Source organism: Rhinolophus hipposideros (assembly GCF_964194185.1).
Source record: "Rhinolophus hipposideros genome assembly, chromosome: 20".
Lineage (NCBI taxonomy): Eukaryota > Metazoa > Chordata > Mammalia > Chiroptera > Rhinolophidae > Rhinolophus > Rhinolophus hipposideros.
The window spans coordinates 50,565,044-50,581,067 of record NC_138066.1 but is presented as its reverse complement, the minus strand read 5'-3'; the positions used below and the strand labels follow the sequence as shown (position 1 = coordinate 50,581,067).

At 58.0% G+C, this 16,024-nt stretch overlaps 2 protein-coding genes across 4 annotated transcripts; one reads left to right on the top strand and one right to left on the bottom strand.

Annotated features, from left to right (window-relative positions):
* Positions 1-27: 27 nt before the first annotated feature.
* Positions 28-9,245, top strand: TK1 (thymidine kinase 1). Its single transcript, XM_081027225.1, has 7 exons — positions 28-280; positions 384-415; positions 1,788-1,898; positions 4,110-4,203; positions 7,784-7,873; positions 8,201-8,320; positions 8,412-9,245. Exons 1-7 carry the CDS (start codon positions 215-217, stop codon positions 8,625-8,627), a joined length of 729 nt encoding a protein of 242 aa, XP_080883351.1. The 5' UTR covers positions 28-214; the 3' UTR covers positions 8,628-9,245.
* SYNGR2 (synaptogyrin 2) lies at positions 3,111-14,136 on the bottom strand. 3 transcript variants are annotated; one of them, XM_081027227.1, is made up of 5 exons: positions 13,973-14,104; positions 11,939-12,176; positions 11,497-11,636; positions 11,180-11,393; positions 3,111-5,208 (listed from the first exon to the last, which is right to left on the bottom strand). In XM_081027227.1, exons 1-4 carry the CDS (start codon positions 14,069-14,071, stop codon positions 11,196-11,198), a joined length of 675 nt encoding a protein of 224 aa, XP_080883353.1. In that variant the 5' UTR covers positions 14,072-14,104; the 3' UTR covers positions 3,111-5,208; positions 11,180-11,195. The 3 variants fall into 3 exon arrangements, with proteins under 3 accessions (XP_080883353.1, XP_080883352.1, XP_080883354.1); XM_081027226.1 differs by lacking the exon at positions 3,111-5,208 and having other exon boundaries at positions 9,238-11,393; positions 13,973-14,136; XM_081027228.1 differs by lacking the exons at positions 3,111-5,208; positions 11,497-11,636 and having other exon boundaries at positions 10,342-11,393.
* Between the last annotated feature and the right edge of the window lie 1,888 nt (positions 14,137-16,024).

The window sequence follows — 16,024 nt, the reverse complement described above, 5'->3', positions numbered from 1 at the left end:
GCCGGGCGCGCGCGCATCCCCGGTCCCACCCCCGAGGGGAGGGCTGCAGAGAGAGTCTCCCGCCAGTTCCACGGCCGCGCGGTGATTGACTGGGGGCGGTCGGGCCGCTCCCGATTGGCCCGCGCGCCGGGGCAAAGCCAGGCGCGGGAACCGGCGCCGGGGTCCCGCGCCGCCGCAGCGGAGGGTGCTGTTCTGCGAGGTTCCTGGAGGTGCCATGAGCTGCGTCAACCTGCCCACCGTGCTGCCCCGCTCCCCCACCAAGACCCGGGGGCAGATCCAGGTGTGGGCGCGGGGGTGGGATGCTGGCGGGCGGGATCGGGGCAGGGCCGGGCCCTGGCGTTTGTGCACGGTGGGCCCCGAAGTGACCTCTCCTTCTTTTCTAGGTGATTCTCGGACCCATGTTCTCAGGAAAAAGGTACCGGCCTCGCGGGGCGGGGGGCCCGGGACCACTTTCTCCTCCTCTCCCTGCCCCAGGACGGCCCCCCCCCTGGCGCCCCCGGGGCCCGCCGCCCCTGCCAGAACCCTCCCCGCCTAGAGCAGCCCCCGCTGCCGGACCTCGCGTTCCCGCCAGGATGCCACTCCCTGAAATCGATTCCCCGAGGACGCTCTCCTTCCCTGCCTGCTCCGGTCAAAACGTCCTCCCCTTAGCAAGGAAGGCTCCTTCCCGAGCTGGTCACAGCCCACAGTTTAGCCTCTCACTCGGAAGGGGGCGTCCACGTCTTTTAAAAATTGTGTCCCCTGTGGGCCAGCCCCTAGGCCTCTTGCAGTAAGGATCTGTGTGCCTCCTTCCGGTGAGACCGTACTGTTCCCTTAGATGGCCAGACACTTTGCACACTGAACACTCAGCTGATGTGTCTGCTCACCCGTGTGACAGAACCCCTCCGCGGACCGAGGTGGGGCTAGCGAACCCCTCAGTAGCCCCCACCCCGGCCCATGGCCCTGGGGGAACACTCCAGCCCAAGTCCCTGGCCCACAAGGGGGAGGCTGGGCGTGGGCTCTTGGACCCAGAGGCAAAGTGCTTTTTCTTTGTTGATCAAACACATTTTGTGATGTCAGTTCAGACTGAAGAACTGAGAGATTACTTTGGACCCCTCGCCTCTGTTTGGGGCCTTTGCCCCCATCCACTCCATCATATCCCAGAGAAACTCACCCTTCCAGACCTTCCTCAGACCACCTGAGGGCCATTCTCTGCCAGCAGACCCCCAGTGACATAGGACACTTGTTTACGTCCCTCTGCGGTCTAGACTGAACTCGCAGAGTGAGGCCCTCTCATCCTCACTGATCTTTCCCACGCGCTGCCCTTTGCTCTTTCCATCCATTGGTGGGTCTCTGTACACTCCTAGAATGCGGTGGGGGGCCGGCCCGGTGGCACAGGCGGTTGGAGCTCCGTGCTGCTAACTCCAAAGGCTGCTGGTTCAGTTCCCACATAGGCCAGTGGGCTCTCAACCACAAGGTTGCAAGTTCAGTTCCTCGAGTCCCATAAGGGATGGTGGGCTGTGCCCCCTGCAACTAGTAACGCAACTGGACCTGGAGCTGAGCTGCGCCCTCCACAACTAAGACTGAAAGGACAACTTGAAGCTGAACAGCACCCTCCACAACTAAGACTGAAAGGACAAAATAACTTGACTTGGGGGAAAAAAAGCCCTGGAAGTACACACTGTTCCTCAATAAAGTCCTGTTTAAAAAGAAAAAAAAGAAGGTGTAGGGGATCCCAGCTTGGGCTGGGCTGATGGGTCCTCCTGCCCGCTCCTATGCCATGGGCCTCACCTCCCGCTCTGTCCTTGCAGTACCGAGCTGATGAGACGAGTCCAGCGCTTCCAGATTGCCCAGTACAAGTGTTTGGTGATCAAATACGGCAAAGACACTCGGTACAGCAGCAACTTCTCCACGCATGACCGGTGAGTCCCTTCCCCTCCTGTCTGTGTTGACCCCCTCTTCTGAGAAGCCCAGTGAAATTCACAGAACATACTGTCAGAGTATGTTTTAGTGGGGATGGTTCATAAGGCTGATGCCTGGCATTGAACGTTCCAATCTGCAAACTTGCCAGGTTGTGTGGCAAGGCGGCCTAGGACAGCCTTTCATGGGACTCTAGCCCAATGGTTCTTAACTGGGGACAATTTTGCCCCCCAGAGTCCATTTGGCAATGTCTGGAGTTTTTAGTTTTCACAGCTGGAGGAGAGGGTGCATGTTCCTGGCATCTAGTGGGTGGAGGCTGGGTATACTGTTGAGCAACCTGCCATGCACAGGATGTCCCCAAGACACAGAATGACCCGGCCCGGTCATCGGTAATATGTGACGAGGTTGAAAAGCCCTGCTCTGAAGTATACACCTATGCAGGTGGCAGGCTGGTTTTGTTTAGACTGCATGTTGGTTTTTATTTAACTTCTCAGTCGGCTTGGCCTTGCTGACTCCCTGTCATCTTGTGGCCTTCGCACATTCCCGTTTTATGTTTATCTGCCTGCACCCCGTGGACATTTCAGTCTGCAACCTGATTTTGGGGTTAAATTTAGTTCCCCTCCTGCCCCTTCCTTGGCAGCAGATTGGGGTCTGAGACACTCCTTTCTTGGCCCTCCGGACTTGTCCACCTGAGCCGCCCATGCAAAGCCATGCTGTGCCACACACAGGGCTGGTGGCTTCGGGGTGGCCACGCGGGCTTTCTGAAGCCAGGCGGACAGTGGGAGAGTGCCAGGGACTTGTGTCAGGAATGAGAGTGATGTTTCAGGCCGTGCTGTCTGATGCAGGTTCATTTACGCGTCCCAGTTTGCTGCCTCATCCCTAAAACATGGGTCCACTGCACAGGACTGCGGCGTATCCGGGCAGGACAATGACAGCAGAGGAGGCAGCACTGTGCACTGCCTAGAAGTTCAGTTTCTGGAGTTGGTCAGAGTGGGGTTAAATCTGACCGCTGGCAGAGTGTCACAAACCCTGTCTAACGTGGACTGTAGGGGCAGTGACCATGACTGAGTCCTTGGCAGGAGTGACAAAGCTCTCGTTTTGCTCCGCGGCTAAAGCTGGAACCAGCTTGCTCTCTGCCTGCCCTCTGCTTCTCTCTGTTTTAGGAGGGGAGACGGAATTTCAAAGGCAAGAAATGGTAGGATGATGGCAAGATAATAACTAAGCAGTAAAGTATTTTATTTTTTTATAAATACAGCTGCAAACTGCTGAGCCTTCAGAACGGTCCCCGCTTCTCCAAAGGCTAGGTCAGAGGAGCAGGCAAAAATGGAAACGAGAGAAAACATTGTAGAAAAACATGGACGCTGTTTAAAAAGACAGAGGACAAAGAACAGCATTCCTCTTCAAACAGACCCTGGCTGTGGGGGCCGGGTGGCGTCCAGTCTGTCACTTAATGCACTAGAACATCCCCACACACGGCCTTCCGCTTTCACAGTGCTGGGTAGGAATCTCCCCGCAAGACCCATGAGGGAGCCGTGTGACAGCAGATTTGAATACTGGTTCTGCCAGCTAATGGCTCCATGATCTTGGAGAAATCCTTTAGTTGGCTAAAGGAGCCAAGTGGAAGAAGTTCTTGTAGGTCGTTGCACGGCTGCTGGAGTTCCAGGCTCAGCCCTGCCCGGGCATGCAGAATGCAGTCTATTGCTAACTGTCTGCCGAGGGCCCTGTGAGCACTTTGCCTTCAGGGACCCTTCCTCCGTAAAAAGAAAACGATAAAAATAATCCTATTTTGTGACTGTACTGGTATGAAGACAAATATAATGCAGGCTGATTTAGAGTTATTCTTCTGACTTTTAAATGAAATTAAAACATTTCATTGGCCCCTAAAAGTACCGTGGGCCCTGGGCGCTGTGCCTGATGAGCTCACCTTATCCACCCCGGCCCACTGAACAGTGGAGGAGAGCTTTATATCCGGCATTGCTAACTTGTAGTCCAAAGAGCAGTGACATAGCTTGTGTTGAATAACCAGTTTTCCGAACAAGGGCCTTTATTCTCCCCAAATGCCCTCCCATGAGCACCAGCTCCTCAAAGCTCTAGGCAAACAGCAGCCCGCTTTGCCGGTCGCTGAGGGTGGTCACGAGAGCTGCTCTGGCCCCTGCATTGTGGTTTCTGGTCTCCTGGGTCACCCCTGCTCATGCTCTGGTTTCTTTCCCCAGGAACACCATGGAGGCGCTGCCAGCCTGCCTGCTCCGGGATGTGGTCCAGGAGGCCCAGGGCGTATCCGTCATAGGCATCGACGAAGGGCAATTTGTGAGTTGCTTTGTCTGGGCATTGTGCCCCCTACCAACTCCCCTGGCTGTCTCCCGATTTCGTCTTTATTTTGTTCTCTGGTTTAAGCTGGGTAGCAAATGGTAGGTTGACCAGTATTTTTCCTTGTCACTTTGGAAAAGCAGCAGCAATCCTCGCAGCTCATGTGAAGGCTGCTCTCACTGCTGGTTACCCTCTGGGCAGGTCTGTGGTCTGTTCTGTCTCAGAACAGTGTGTCCTGGGACACACTGTTTTCATTTATCTTGCTGTGTATTTGGTGTGCCTTCTAAATGTGAGAACTCATGCCTTCACTTCTTTTCAGCCTCTCTCTGCAAGGTATTCCGCACAGCCTGTCCCAATGTGTGGTTTTGATGACTGAGTTTTCATTTCTGGGATTTCCGGCTAGTTCTTTTTTTGCGTCTGCTACTCTAATTCACGTATATTCATTTGTCTTTAATAATTTACTGTTGTTTTTCTTTTAATTTGTTGTGGTTCCCTTCCATGGTCGTTCTGTAAATCTTCTTTTATGGTCTTTCCAGCTCACTCGGTGTCTGCTGGTTTGAAGCGCGTCCCCTGGCCGAGTAGGCAGCTTGTCTTTTGTGGCCTTAGTTTCTCTCCTGTGCTTTGGAACTGTTTGTTCCTCCAAGTGCTTCTTGAATGAATGGAGCTAAAGGTACTTCCAAAGGGGACTGCTTCAGCACTTAATGGTGTGGTTGCCTCCACCCAATGCATTAGGGTAACGTAGCTGCTGTGACAAACCCAAAATGTCAGTCGCTTAACAGGATAGAAGCTTATTCCAAGTCAGTGGTAGGGAGGCCTGCCGAGGAGGTCCCCATCTTCACACGTGGCTTCTAAGATTCCCTGGGTGGCCGCATCCAATGGTGGAAATGGGAAACGGGAGGGTCCCCTGTGTGGGAGCCAGGCTAGAAGCGTATGCCTCGCTGACCTTGACCACTGGAATTGGAGCACATGGTCCCCTGAACTGCACATCTAGTTGTGCTCTGTGCCCTGGAGGAAGAGGGAATTGCAAATTAAAGATAATTTTTTGTTTGTTTGGTAAGTGGTTAGCGATTTCTGCCTGCCCAGGGCAGAACCAGGCCCTGGGACTGTCACGTCCTACAGGGCACTACAAGATGCTGTCCCATGTAAGACACAGCCCCACGCCTTGTTCCCACAGTGAGGCTGGTGGGTCTCCCACCCCGAGTGGGGTGGATCCTTTGGGGTGCCCACCCCACCTTCCTGAGCGTCGGCACGCATGTGTTTCTTCCTGACTCCAGGCGACGCAGAGGCGCTTGGGTTGCTTTGTGGAAGTCTTTGGCATTTGGGGAGATGCAGCTGAAGAGCCCCAGTCCCAAGCAGAGGATGTAGGTGGGCAGCATGGCTCCAGGGCACGCCAGCCTTGCAGCGGTCACCCCTGCATGTGGGTTAATGGCTTGGCAGTAGCGGAAGTGCTGATTTTGAAAACCTCTTTCTGGGGCAGCCCGGTGGCTCAGGCGGTTAAGGGGTCTCTGGAGAGGGCGTTAGGAGGCCGGGTTCGCTCTTGATTCACTGTCCTCTGGAAGGGGGATGACTCTGTGACCAGCACTGTAGGCCTGCTCTCTAGGGAGGGTGGACCAGAGTAGGCTAGGGCCGTGCTCGGTAAAACAGCAGCGGTCACTCCTGGTAGCCAGGAGAGGGGAGGTGTGGCACTTTTCACCTTTGGTCTGAGCTCAGATGTCATTATGGAGGGTCTTGTTTCTGTCTTGATCCACCAGTCACAGAGTGGCCTTGCCTGGTGTTCACGTTCCGTGAAATTATGTTCAGTAGGGTGACACCAAGACCTGGCTGCGAGTGCCAGGCCGGCTCCTGCTGCTGGGGCTGCTTTTCTCTTTTCACTGCCCAGAAAAACAAACCCAAACCACGTAACGTGGTCTACGTCCTTCCAGTCTTTGTAGATGCATGTTTTGCTCATGCCCAATCTACACGATGCCCATTTTCCCATGTCAGCAAATACCCATCCTTAGGACTCTGCCGTATCTTCCTTAAGTCGTCCCGTGTGTGGCATTTAAAGGCTGCGATGGGCATCTCTGGTTGCCATCTGGTGTACTAGGATTTCTCTGCCAAGTGGAACTACTGGTCAAGGGGCCAGTCTCATTCATTATTTTTTGAGCTTGTGCCACATGGCAGCAACTTTGTAGGTGTTGGGGATACCCCCTGAGTCTCTGCCCTTGAGCTGACGTCCGCTCACAGTTCTGGAAGCTTGTAGTCGAGCTGTGGGCGGGGCTGGCAGGGCTGAGGCTGTTCTAGGCCCCGCCGCGGTCAGGGCTTGTAGACGACCGTCTTCTCTCCGGGTCTTCACATTGTCTTCCTTCTGTCTGGGTCTCTGTCCAAATGGCCCCTTATCTCCAAATAAGGTCACATTCTGAGGTATTGGGGGTTAGGGTTTCAACAGATGAATTGGGAGGGTAAGAGGGGACACAATTCAGCCCATAACATAACCTGAAAAGTTAATGGCAATAAATGCCAGTGACATGGTCACCAGTGGCCATTTGGAAATGCTTCAGATGCTGGGTGGCTCCGTCCTATCTTTGGTGGCGCAGGAGCCCCCACTGGGGCCCAGGGCTCAGTGCTCCTGGGGGTGGCGTGTGACCAGGGGACAGAGCCTTCAGGGGGAGGCACTGGCTCTTTGACTATAGCATCAGTTTTGGGGGAGGGGGGCGCGGACCCGCCTAGCGTCCTCAGACTCTGGTGTGGAGGAGCCTATGTCCCGACGTATCTGTGTGGAGGGGGAGCTGCAGGGGTGCTTGACCCTGGGGGGTGTTGCCCTCTGAGTGTGGCCACTTGCATTGCTCTTGGTTTTTCTAACAGTTTCGTGGTCCCCATCTTGCTAAGCACTCAGGTCTCAGTGACCTCGTACCCTCAGCAAACAGGCCAAGTAAGGCCTGAGCGGCTTGGAGAGAGACCCTTTGCCCAAAGTCCGTTCACCCAACGCAAAGACCAATCTAGACAGGTAAACACCCTCAACTGAAGGTAATATGATTGACCGATGAAAATTCACCAAAGGATTTGTTTAAATAGCAGCCTCGCCCTGGGCCACGTAAAATGAAATTTGCTTTACCACGTAAATGACCTTTCTGCAAGCCCTGTATTTAGAAGGGCGTGCTGTGTCATCCTGGCATCACGTGGAACATGATGTTAAAAAAGGAAGTGGAAAACCCAGAGAGAGCCCACCTGCCTACCAGCCAAAGAGAATACATAATAAATTGAGTGCCTTTGATCCTTAATCCCAACAGCCTTTCTTACCATTTCTTAGGCTCAAGAACATGGAGTCATTGCCAAGGTCACACAGCTAATGGGTCCAACCAAGAGCAGGTTCCAGCCCTAGGCAGCCCTCTGGCCTGTGCGTGCACCGCCATGTGCCGTGGGGGGTGAGCGCAGGAACACTCATCTCTGGTCTGGGGGGCCGGGTAGGAGGGTGAGGGTCTCTGTGTTTCACGCCGATCCAGGTGCTGACGTTCTTGGATCTGGCAGCATCTTCTCCGTGGCTACTGGAAACTGCTGCTGAGGGTGAAAGCTCACTCTTTCCTTCACCCACCCTTTCCAGTTCCCTGACATCGTGGAGTTTAGCGAGACCATGGCCAACGCTGGGAAGACCGTGATCGTGGCCGCACTGGATGGGACCTTCCAGAGAAAGGTAGGAGTCTGGTCCAGGTCTTGGGATGGGACCTGGCAGGCACAGGGCAGTGCACAGGGAGCCTCTTCTCAACGCAGCGCTCCCTGGATGACGGGGCCTTGGCCAAGCCCCAGGCACTCGGACCAGCCAGACCCAGCTCCCTGGTTTGCTGGGGAGTGAGTGCATCTCAGACTGGGTGCCCTCTGCGTCAGGGGGTGGCGCTCTGGAGGAAAGCAAGGTCCAGGGAGTTCCCTGGCTTCGGTGCTTGTGAAGCAGAGGGTTTCCAAGGCAAACCCGCCTGGCGAGCGAGGCGAGTGTGCGCACCTGCTGTCTTCCCCTGGAATGTAGGCTTTCGGGACCATCCTGAACCTGGTGCCCCTGGCGGAGAGCGTGGTGAAGCTGACAGCCGTGTGCATGGAGTGCTTCCGCGAAGCCGCCTACACCAAGAGGCTGGGCACCGAGAAAGAGGTAGCTGCCCCCTGACTTCTCCGAGGGGGTGGGGGGCGGCCCGGAGGCGCTCTGTCCGCTCCATCCAGGCCCTTCATGTCCCCTGGGCCAGGTCGAGGTGATTGGAGGAGCAGACAAATACCACGCCGTGTGCCGCGTCTGCTACTTCCAGAAGGCCTCAGGTCAGCCCGCAGGACTGGACAGCACAGAGGATAAGGAGAACTGCCCGGCGCTGGGGAGGCCGGGGGCGGCCAAGGCCGGCGAGGCTGCGGGAACCAGGAAGCCGTTTGGCCCTCATCAGGTCCTCCAGTGCGGCCCTGCCAACTGAGGCCTGGGGGAGCCAGCCCCCCCTGGCGGATGCCTGGCCCCCGCACGCTGAGTGGCCTCTTCAGAGGAGGAAGTCCTGGGAGAGACGGGGCTTGTTCCACTGGCATTTGGAACTTTCGGTGGGGCTGGCTGTCTGCAGTCCCATTTCCCTCCTCTGGCCTTTCTCAGTTCCCTTCCCAGTTGCTGGTCCGTCATGACCACCCCAGGTGGCGCTGGCTACTGCTGACACCACTCCTCCTTGGGGGTGAAGGGCAGGCCACATGTTGTGACATCAACGCTGCTGGCTTCTTCCCCCTCTGTGGCTTTTACCGTTAAGTTTCTGTTCTTACTGGGAAGTCCGGACACCAGCACCTCTGGCTTAGCGCTGAGCCTCGTTCCACACAAAGGCTCCGTCCCTCTACCTGGGACAGGCTCCCGTCCTGTGTGCCCTGGACTTCCCTCTGGGCTGAAAGTCCTTCCTGTTTTGGTGATCACTTTCTCAAGAATTACAGCTTCCTTCACATAGATGAAACCCTGCCGGGGCTCAGATCCCAGGGGTGTGCTAGTCTTTTAAGGGGGGGTGTTGGGGGCAGGGTCCCCAATTCTTCTGTTGTGAAATTAATAACTAATATTGAAATGTACCGGTTGTTGGAAGCACATTTCTTTTTAGTGCCTGGAATTCCCCAGCTTGCACTGTAGACACCAATGTGATAGGATGGGGATTTCTTTCTAGATCTTTTCCTAGTACGACTGCTGTCTTAGCCACAACCCTTTTTAACTGAGAAATGATCGTGAAGTGTGTCCTAAAAGGAACATTCGCTTGCTCTTCTGCCCGGGTGGGTTTCAAGACAGAAGAGCCTGGGGCCCAAATTGGAAAGACGAGGAGGCCGTGGTCGGTGCTGCCAGCTAGGGCTGTGAGGTCAGGTTTTGTTTGTGAAACAGACACTGGACAGTTCAGGAGCCAAGAAAACTAGCTCAGCTGTGTCTCTAGGCGGCTCACATGGAAGAAGAATGTGCTGGGGTGGGGGTGGGCCTGGGCAGGCGGTGCGCCCCATGCAGATGGGTCGGGTCCCAGATTACACGGAGGTATAGTACAGCGGTGAGGTTGCAATTCACAGAACGCTATTCATTTCCACTCAGGATTTTGAAATGATCAGGGCCGACTTTTGACAGCTCCCTGTCATTGCTCAAAAAACAGAAGCTGGGAGCTGCTTCAAGGAGCCCTGGCCTCTTATGAAGCATGGGCTCATTCCCCTGCGGTACGGGGCTCGGTGGCCAAGCCTGCTCCCTGCCCTGTCCTGGAAAGTGTTCCAGGAGTGCTGAGCCTTTTCTGCAGGAAGTAGGGGCCCCTCCGAGGGTGCCTCTCACTCTACTGTGAGGAACAGGAAGGAAAGGGTTACTGGGGAAGGAGCATTCGGAGGGTCAGCTCCCAGGTACCCCCACCAAAACTCTAGCAAGGGTGCAACAGGACCCTGGCAAGGCAGCCCAGAAAACCCGGCTTGTTTACAAGCTGAGCACAGTTGCTATTTTAAGCTATTGCTGGAGGGCACCATGAGGAATGAGACCCCAGACGGGAGAGGGCAGTCACTAGGCATGCTGGAGGGGCAGCCTGCCATCACCTTGTTCAAAATGCAAGTTCCACAAAGCCACCCTCTAGGGGGTCCCCCAGAGTGGAGCTCCTCTTCCTCCTAGCCCCAGGCTGAGGCTCAACCAATGACAGTGGAGATTTATGAATGAGAAAAACATTTATTCCATCTTCAAACCAGTCTAACACAACCCAAGGGGCGCCCTGTGTCTTCCCCCTAAGCTTTTTAATACATTCAGAACAGCCTGGGGGCTGTGGGTGTACCCACACCTAACAGTGGCAGGATATTTACATAAAGCTGGGTGTTGTCAGGCAAAGCCCCTCCCTGCTGCCAGGGGGTGGGAGCACAGAGCAGGAACTGCTATCCAGTGTCCCCTGGGGTGGGCATCAGCCCTGCCCCATGGCTATCAGGATGGTGGCCCAGAGGCACGGGGACAGGGTGGTTACTCCAGATCCAGAGTAGAGTGAGCGACACTCGCAGTGAGCACGGGTGGCCCGCTCTCGGGCAGGTGGGGGCACAAGAGCCAGGGGAGGGAACAAACCTGAGTGAAGAGGAAGGGAGCCCCAGCCCTGCACCAGCAGCAGAGCAGTTGGAAGGCCCCCCGCCTCATCTTTGGCAGAGAACCCCAAGTCACTGCAGCCACCATGGCCTGGACCTGGGCCCGGCTCGTTTGGGCTGGGGAGAAGCTAAGGCACTTGTCAAAACAGCTTGTCAGGCACTTCTAGCTACTCCAGGGGGGCTTGGGGTCATTAAAAGCAATGACAAATGTCTAGCTAAAAACCCTTTTCTAAAAAATGCCCTTAAAGAGGGGTGGGGCAGCCCTTGGGCACGGCACTGCAGGGCACGGGAGACAGGGGCTCTCTGGGCTGTGTGAGCTCCTACAGGCGCCATTTGGGACAAGAGGGCTCAGCAACTCCAGGAGGCAAACCTCGTGGGAGGAGTTCAGGATGGAGGGGTGCCCCCCAGGCACCCTCCCCGTGCCCCTTACCATCCCCGGCTGCGACTCAGTACACAGGGGGTGGCTGGTAGCCCTCGGTGGTCTCAGCATTCTGGGTGAAGGGCGGCTGTTGATAGTTGTCCACAGGTGGGCCTGGGTAGGAGGTGTAGGCTGTGCTGGGGTCTGGAGTGGGGTCCACGTAGTTCTGGATGAAGTCGTCCACCCCGGCCTTGTAGCGCTGGTAGGCCAGAGAGGCCAGCACACCCTGCGGGGAGCCCCGAGGCTGGGTTCCTCCACTACCCTTCACCAGAGCCCTCCACTACCCTTCATCAAAGCCACCAGGGACCCTGGCCACCCGGTCCACCTACCCAGGAGAAGATGGAAAAGAAGCTGAAGGTGATGGCTGCACGGGCTGAGTCGGCTCCCACCAGCACATCTTCCAGCTTGGTGGCCACCCACTGGTTGGTAAGGAAGCAGAAACCAACGAACCACAAGAAGGTCCAGAGAGCTGGGGAGAGGGCCGGGAGGACAGGATTGGCTCCATGGAAGAGGCAGGGATCTCCCAGAAGCCTCCAGGAGCGTAAAGGACACTGATACAGAAGCCGGGGTGGGGTCTGGATGCCATCTGAGGAGGCCTGCTTTTGTCACTCAACACCAATAGGTTTCAGATGTTCAGAAATCCTGTGTGCAAGCCTGTCTGCTCGAGTGGGGCTGGGGACCCTTTTCCACAACCCACCCCTCCCGAGGGCACCGAGGCCCCCAAATCCTATTCACCTCCCGAGATCAAACAGAGGTGCCACCGACAGATACCTGAGAAGAGCAGGTCACCGATGACCAGGTACTTGCGGTCAGTGGCATTGCTGATCTGGGGGAAATAGGCGTCGACCACGAAGAAGAAGGCACAGGCCAGGAAGGCCAGCACCCCGATGGCACTGCCATAGCGGCAGGCGTCCTCATTGCGGTTGAACACGCAGTACCTCTGTTGGGACTCGTGGGTATTGCTGTAACCCTCACCAAAGATGCAGGAGAACACTATCAAGGCGAAGACCTGGGGGCAGAGGCGTGGGCTGAGCGGCTACAGACAAACCCAACAGGGCACACGTCGTGGGGAACCCTAGCCTCTCCCACTGCCACTGCTCCCGGTTAGGAGGTCGGCAACCAAGCCCCTTCTGAACTTGAGTGAGCTGATAAGTCGCTTCCTGGTGCATAGCCCCTCCATTCTCACTTCTGCCTTCTGCCAGGTCCTCTTCAGACACCAGATCACAAGGGGCCTGGCTGGGGGTTCCTAAACTGGGAACACGTGGGAAAGACTGGGGAATCTCCTGGGAGGGGACTTCCTGCCCCAGCTGCCTGCCTGGAGAGGTTATCGAGGTTAGCTTCATGACGGGAATTAAGGGCAATCTGCCCACCTCCACTTTTAATGAGTTTTAAATGAGACAAGCTACAAAATCATAGCAACTCAGGCTTGTTGTCTCACCCTGATCACCTTCTGCCCGAGACCCTGCTGTAGCGCTCAGCCTCTGCCTGAATGCCCCAGTAATGGCAGACTCCCCCACCTCTCGGGAAAGCCATGCCAGTGAACTCTGACTCCCACCCACCCAGCCCCTCCAACTCTCCGCTGCTCAAGGCTGGCCTCCCCAGTGTGGCCAGCTTTCTTCCTACAAGGACTTGGGACCTCTTTCGTGTCCTGGGCCCTCCCCTCTGAGGAAACCCCAGTCTGTCACCCGCAGAGAGTGGGTCCTGCCCACACAGGCTGGTCTGACCAGCAGACCTGTGGATACAGCTCTGTACTCGGGAGGTCCTGGGGTGGGGGTGGAGGGGGTGCACCAGTCAGGACTCCAGGAGGGGCTCCAGGCCCATGGGAACAGCCTCATGTCACCTGGTCGCCTCCCCAAACTCAAGGCCACTGCCCATCCCCACCCCAAGTCAGCAGATGCAGGACTGCCTGCACACCTGGCTGTGTGTGGGACAGGCCCAGGCCTCTCCCCTGTCCTGCCGGGCCTGCCTGCACAAAGCCCTCTCCATAGGCTCTGGAGCTGGCAGTCACAAGCCCCACCCCCAGCAGGAGATGAGCCGGAACTCTGCGATGCTGGGAGCAGTGTGCCAGGCCCAACTCCTGGCACTGCCATCCCGACACACGGGACATCTGCTCTTGGGGTCAGACCCCACAGTCAGACAGCGAGGGGGTATGAGTGCCACCACGGCACCTCAGAAGGCTGCAGTCCCAGGCAGGTGTGGTGTGGACACTGCAGGCTCAGCCCACTGCCTGTCCAGCTTTGGACGCCAGTTGTCCAAGAACATGGGACCCCCCCTTCCAACCTCCCCACCCCAGTACTCTGGGGCTGGAGGTACTGCCCAGCTCACGGGGAGGGGTACGTCCTAGGGTCACGCGATCTTGGGTGAGGAAGCAGACCCGTGGGCTGCTCCTGAGTGGAAAGGAGACCCTGTTCCGGGGCCAGGCCGCTACACCCACACCCGGCACCCCGCGTGGCTTCGGAAAACCCCTTCCGGGTGAATTCCCCCAGGCTCCGTCGTGGCGGGCCGGCCACCTGTCCTGGAACTGCCCCAAGTTCCTCCCACTGCCAACAGGTTGACGGGCCTGCTCCCCACGGCGCCTCCCGGCCACCCGGCGCCCAGGCCCCGGGGTGGAGCTGCGGTCGGCGCAGCCCGGGGTGGGGGGGGTGGGGGGGGGATGACGGTCCGCGACCCCCGCGCGCCGGCCCGGCCCGCGCCGCCTCCCATCCCCCGCCGCCCCCCAGCCCTAGGCAGCCGCCACCTGTCGCGCGGGTGGGCTGGCGGCGTACCCCGCGGGGCCCGGGGCGGAGCCGAGTCCCGCCGACTCACCGTGCACACGGCGCGCACCACCACCTGCGGCTGCGTCAGGTAGCGCCTCAGGTCGAAGGAGCCGCCCGCCTTGGCCGCGCCGTAGGCCCCGCTCTCCATGTCGCCGTCGCCGCCGCCGCCGCCGCCGCCCGGACCGCCGAGGAACCAGCCGGGCGCCCCGCCCCGGCCCCGCCCCGGCCCCGCCCCGGGGCGTGGCTAGCGCGGCCCCAGGGAGCGAGGGCAAAGTGCGCGCGGGCGGCGGGACGCCCCGACGGCGGGGACCGCGTTTCCAGCGCAGACGCGCTTCCGGCCGCCGAGCGCCCATGGTCCGCCCCGCGGGGGGTCTGGGCCCTCGCTACGCTGGCCCGCGGCGCCACCCGAGAGGGGCCAGAGAGTCCCCAGGAAGAGAGGGGCTCACGGAGGGCTCGGCTCTCGACCCCACCCGCCTTGGCCCCTGCACTCCCGCCTCCTCCGTCGGGGCGTCCTCTGCTCAGGACCCGGGCTCACTGCACCCCCGTCCTTGCCTCCCCATTCCTCTCAAAACCCCCGGCCACAGCCTGGACCGCCTCCCCGCCTGGCCTGTCATTCCTTCCTCCTCTCCCGAGCTAAACCTGGGTGGGCTTGAGACCACCCCCCAATTCTTCCTGGGCTGGGCCCCGCCCCAAGGGTTGTGACGGGCAGAGTGACTTCAGACTTCCAGGCTCCAAGACGGTGTGCAGACAGAACCGAAGTTCCGAGGTGACAGGCAGCCGGCAGAGTTTAATCCAGTTCTAAACCAAAATGGGTCAGAGCATCCGAACAGGGAAAGCTGTGTGTGGGACGTGGGGAGGGGTGCCTTCTCCAGGGGCTACAGGCTGAGGAGGGAGGCATTCCAGACACCCTTTGCTATTGCAGGTAAGGTTAATGAGGAGGTGCTGGCCGGGTGGCGCTGAGTCCTCCCAGGTGAGCTGGAACATCAGAGGTCAGTGGGTGGAGCCAGAGGAGGTGCCACCAGGAGATGGGTGGCCACTCCAGGGAAGTGGGGAGCAAATGTGGGGGGAGGTAAGGATGAAGCTGGGTCTTTTCGCAATCTATCCCCACCTTCTTCCCAGACCCGCATGGATGGTGACACAGCGGAGGGGCGAGGACAGGCCGCACAGAAGCCACTCTGTCCCTCTACCGCCTCCACCCCATCCTGAGGTCACAGAACACAGGGGCTCCAGGAATCCAGGCTGGCATGCTTGTTCTTCATTCAAATGGTGGATCCTTCTGTAGGGGGCAAGCAGGGGGGCTGTCCCAGGGGGCTCTACTGAACTCACATCTTCTGGTCACAACCTTGATGACAGAAGTGAGACTCCAGGTTAGGCAAGCACAGCTCCCAGACACCTCCTCCCCCACCAAAGCCTCCAGGAATTTTATGGTGTCAAGTACATCAGTCCTTGGGGCAGGAGGAGGGACATGGGGCTTAGTCACCCCACTAAATGAAGGGGGACACTGAATCACCAAGAGGGCAAGTGCTGGCCCCTGGTCACATGGTGAGTGGGAGCCCCGTCTCTATACCCAGAAGGGAAAACAGGCTCAGAGAGATGACACTGGCTTGCTCAAGAGTCTGGCCTTTGGAAAGGACAGAGACTTCAGATGGAGAAAGGGGGACTGACGTGAGACAAGGAGGGTGCCGAGGCCAGACTCCTGGACAACACCACCGAAGAGGCTGAACTAGGAGATGGCAGTGTCTTAGGAACTGAGGGACATGAGAAGTTGACGGGGTAGAGGTGACTGCTGCCACAGGCCAGACAGGTGGAGCCCAGAGAAGCCTGCAGTGCCTGGGGTTGGGCAACACAAAGGCCCTGGTCACTTTACAAGTCAGTGAAGTGATGGTCTTGGAGAGGGGTCCCCAGGAGGTCTGGCCCTTGCCTTCTGTCACCGGCTGGGAAGCAGTGACCTATGCGGTTCCCATGGAGGGCAGAAGCCCCTCATCCACCCTGGTCCCAGAGGCATCGTGCCCCATCCCAATATCCCTCCAGACCTACAAGGAACACAGGAGAGTGCCCCACCCAGAGGCTGGCTGACTCCACTGCAGGGCATGGCGGCTGG

Excerpts from the sequence above, each read along its gene's own strand:
- TK1 (XM_081027225.1), top strand. The coding sequence starts at position 215 with ATGAGCTGCGTCAACCTGCCCACCGTGCTGCCCCGCTCCCCCACCAAG. Across the intron at positions 281-383 it reads AGACCCGGGGGCAGATCCAG|GTGATTCTCGGACCCATGTT; the intron begins GTGTGGGCGCGG and ends CTTCTTTTCTAG. Across the intron at positions 8,321-8,411 it reads GGCTGGGCACCGAGAAAGAG|GTCGAGGTGATTGGAGGAGC; the intron begins GTAGCTGCCCCC and ends CCCCTGGGCCAG.
- SYNGR2 (XM_081027226.1), bottom strand. The coding sequence starts at position 14,071 with ATGGAGAGCGGGGCCTACGGCGCGGCCAAGGCGGGCGGCTCCTTCGAC. Across the intron at positions 11,637-11,938 it reads CGGTGACCTGCTCTTCTCAG|CTCTCTGGACCTTCTTGTGG; the intron begins GTATCTGTCGGT and ends CCCTCTCCCCAG. Across the intron at positions 11,394-11,496 it reads TCTTTTCCATCTTCTCCTGG|GGTGTGCTGGCCTCTCTGGC; the intron begins GTAGGTGGACCG and ends GGCTCCCCGCAG.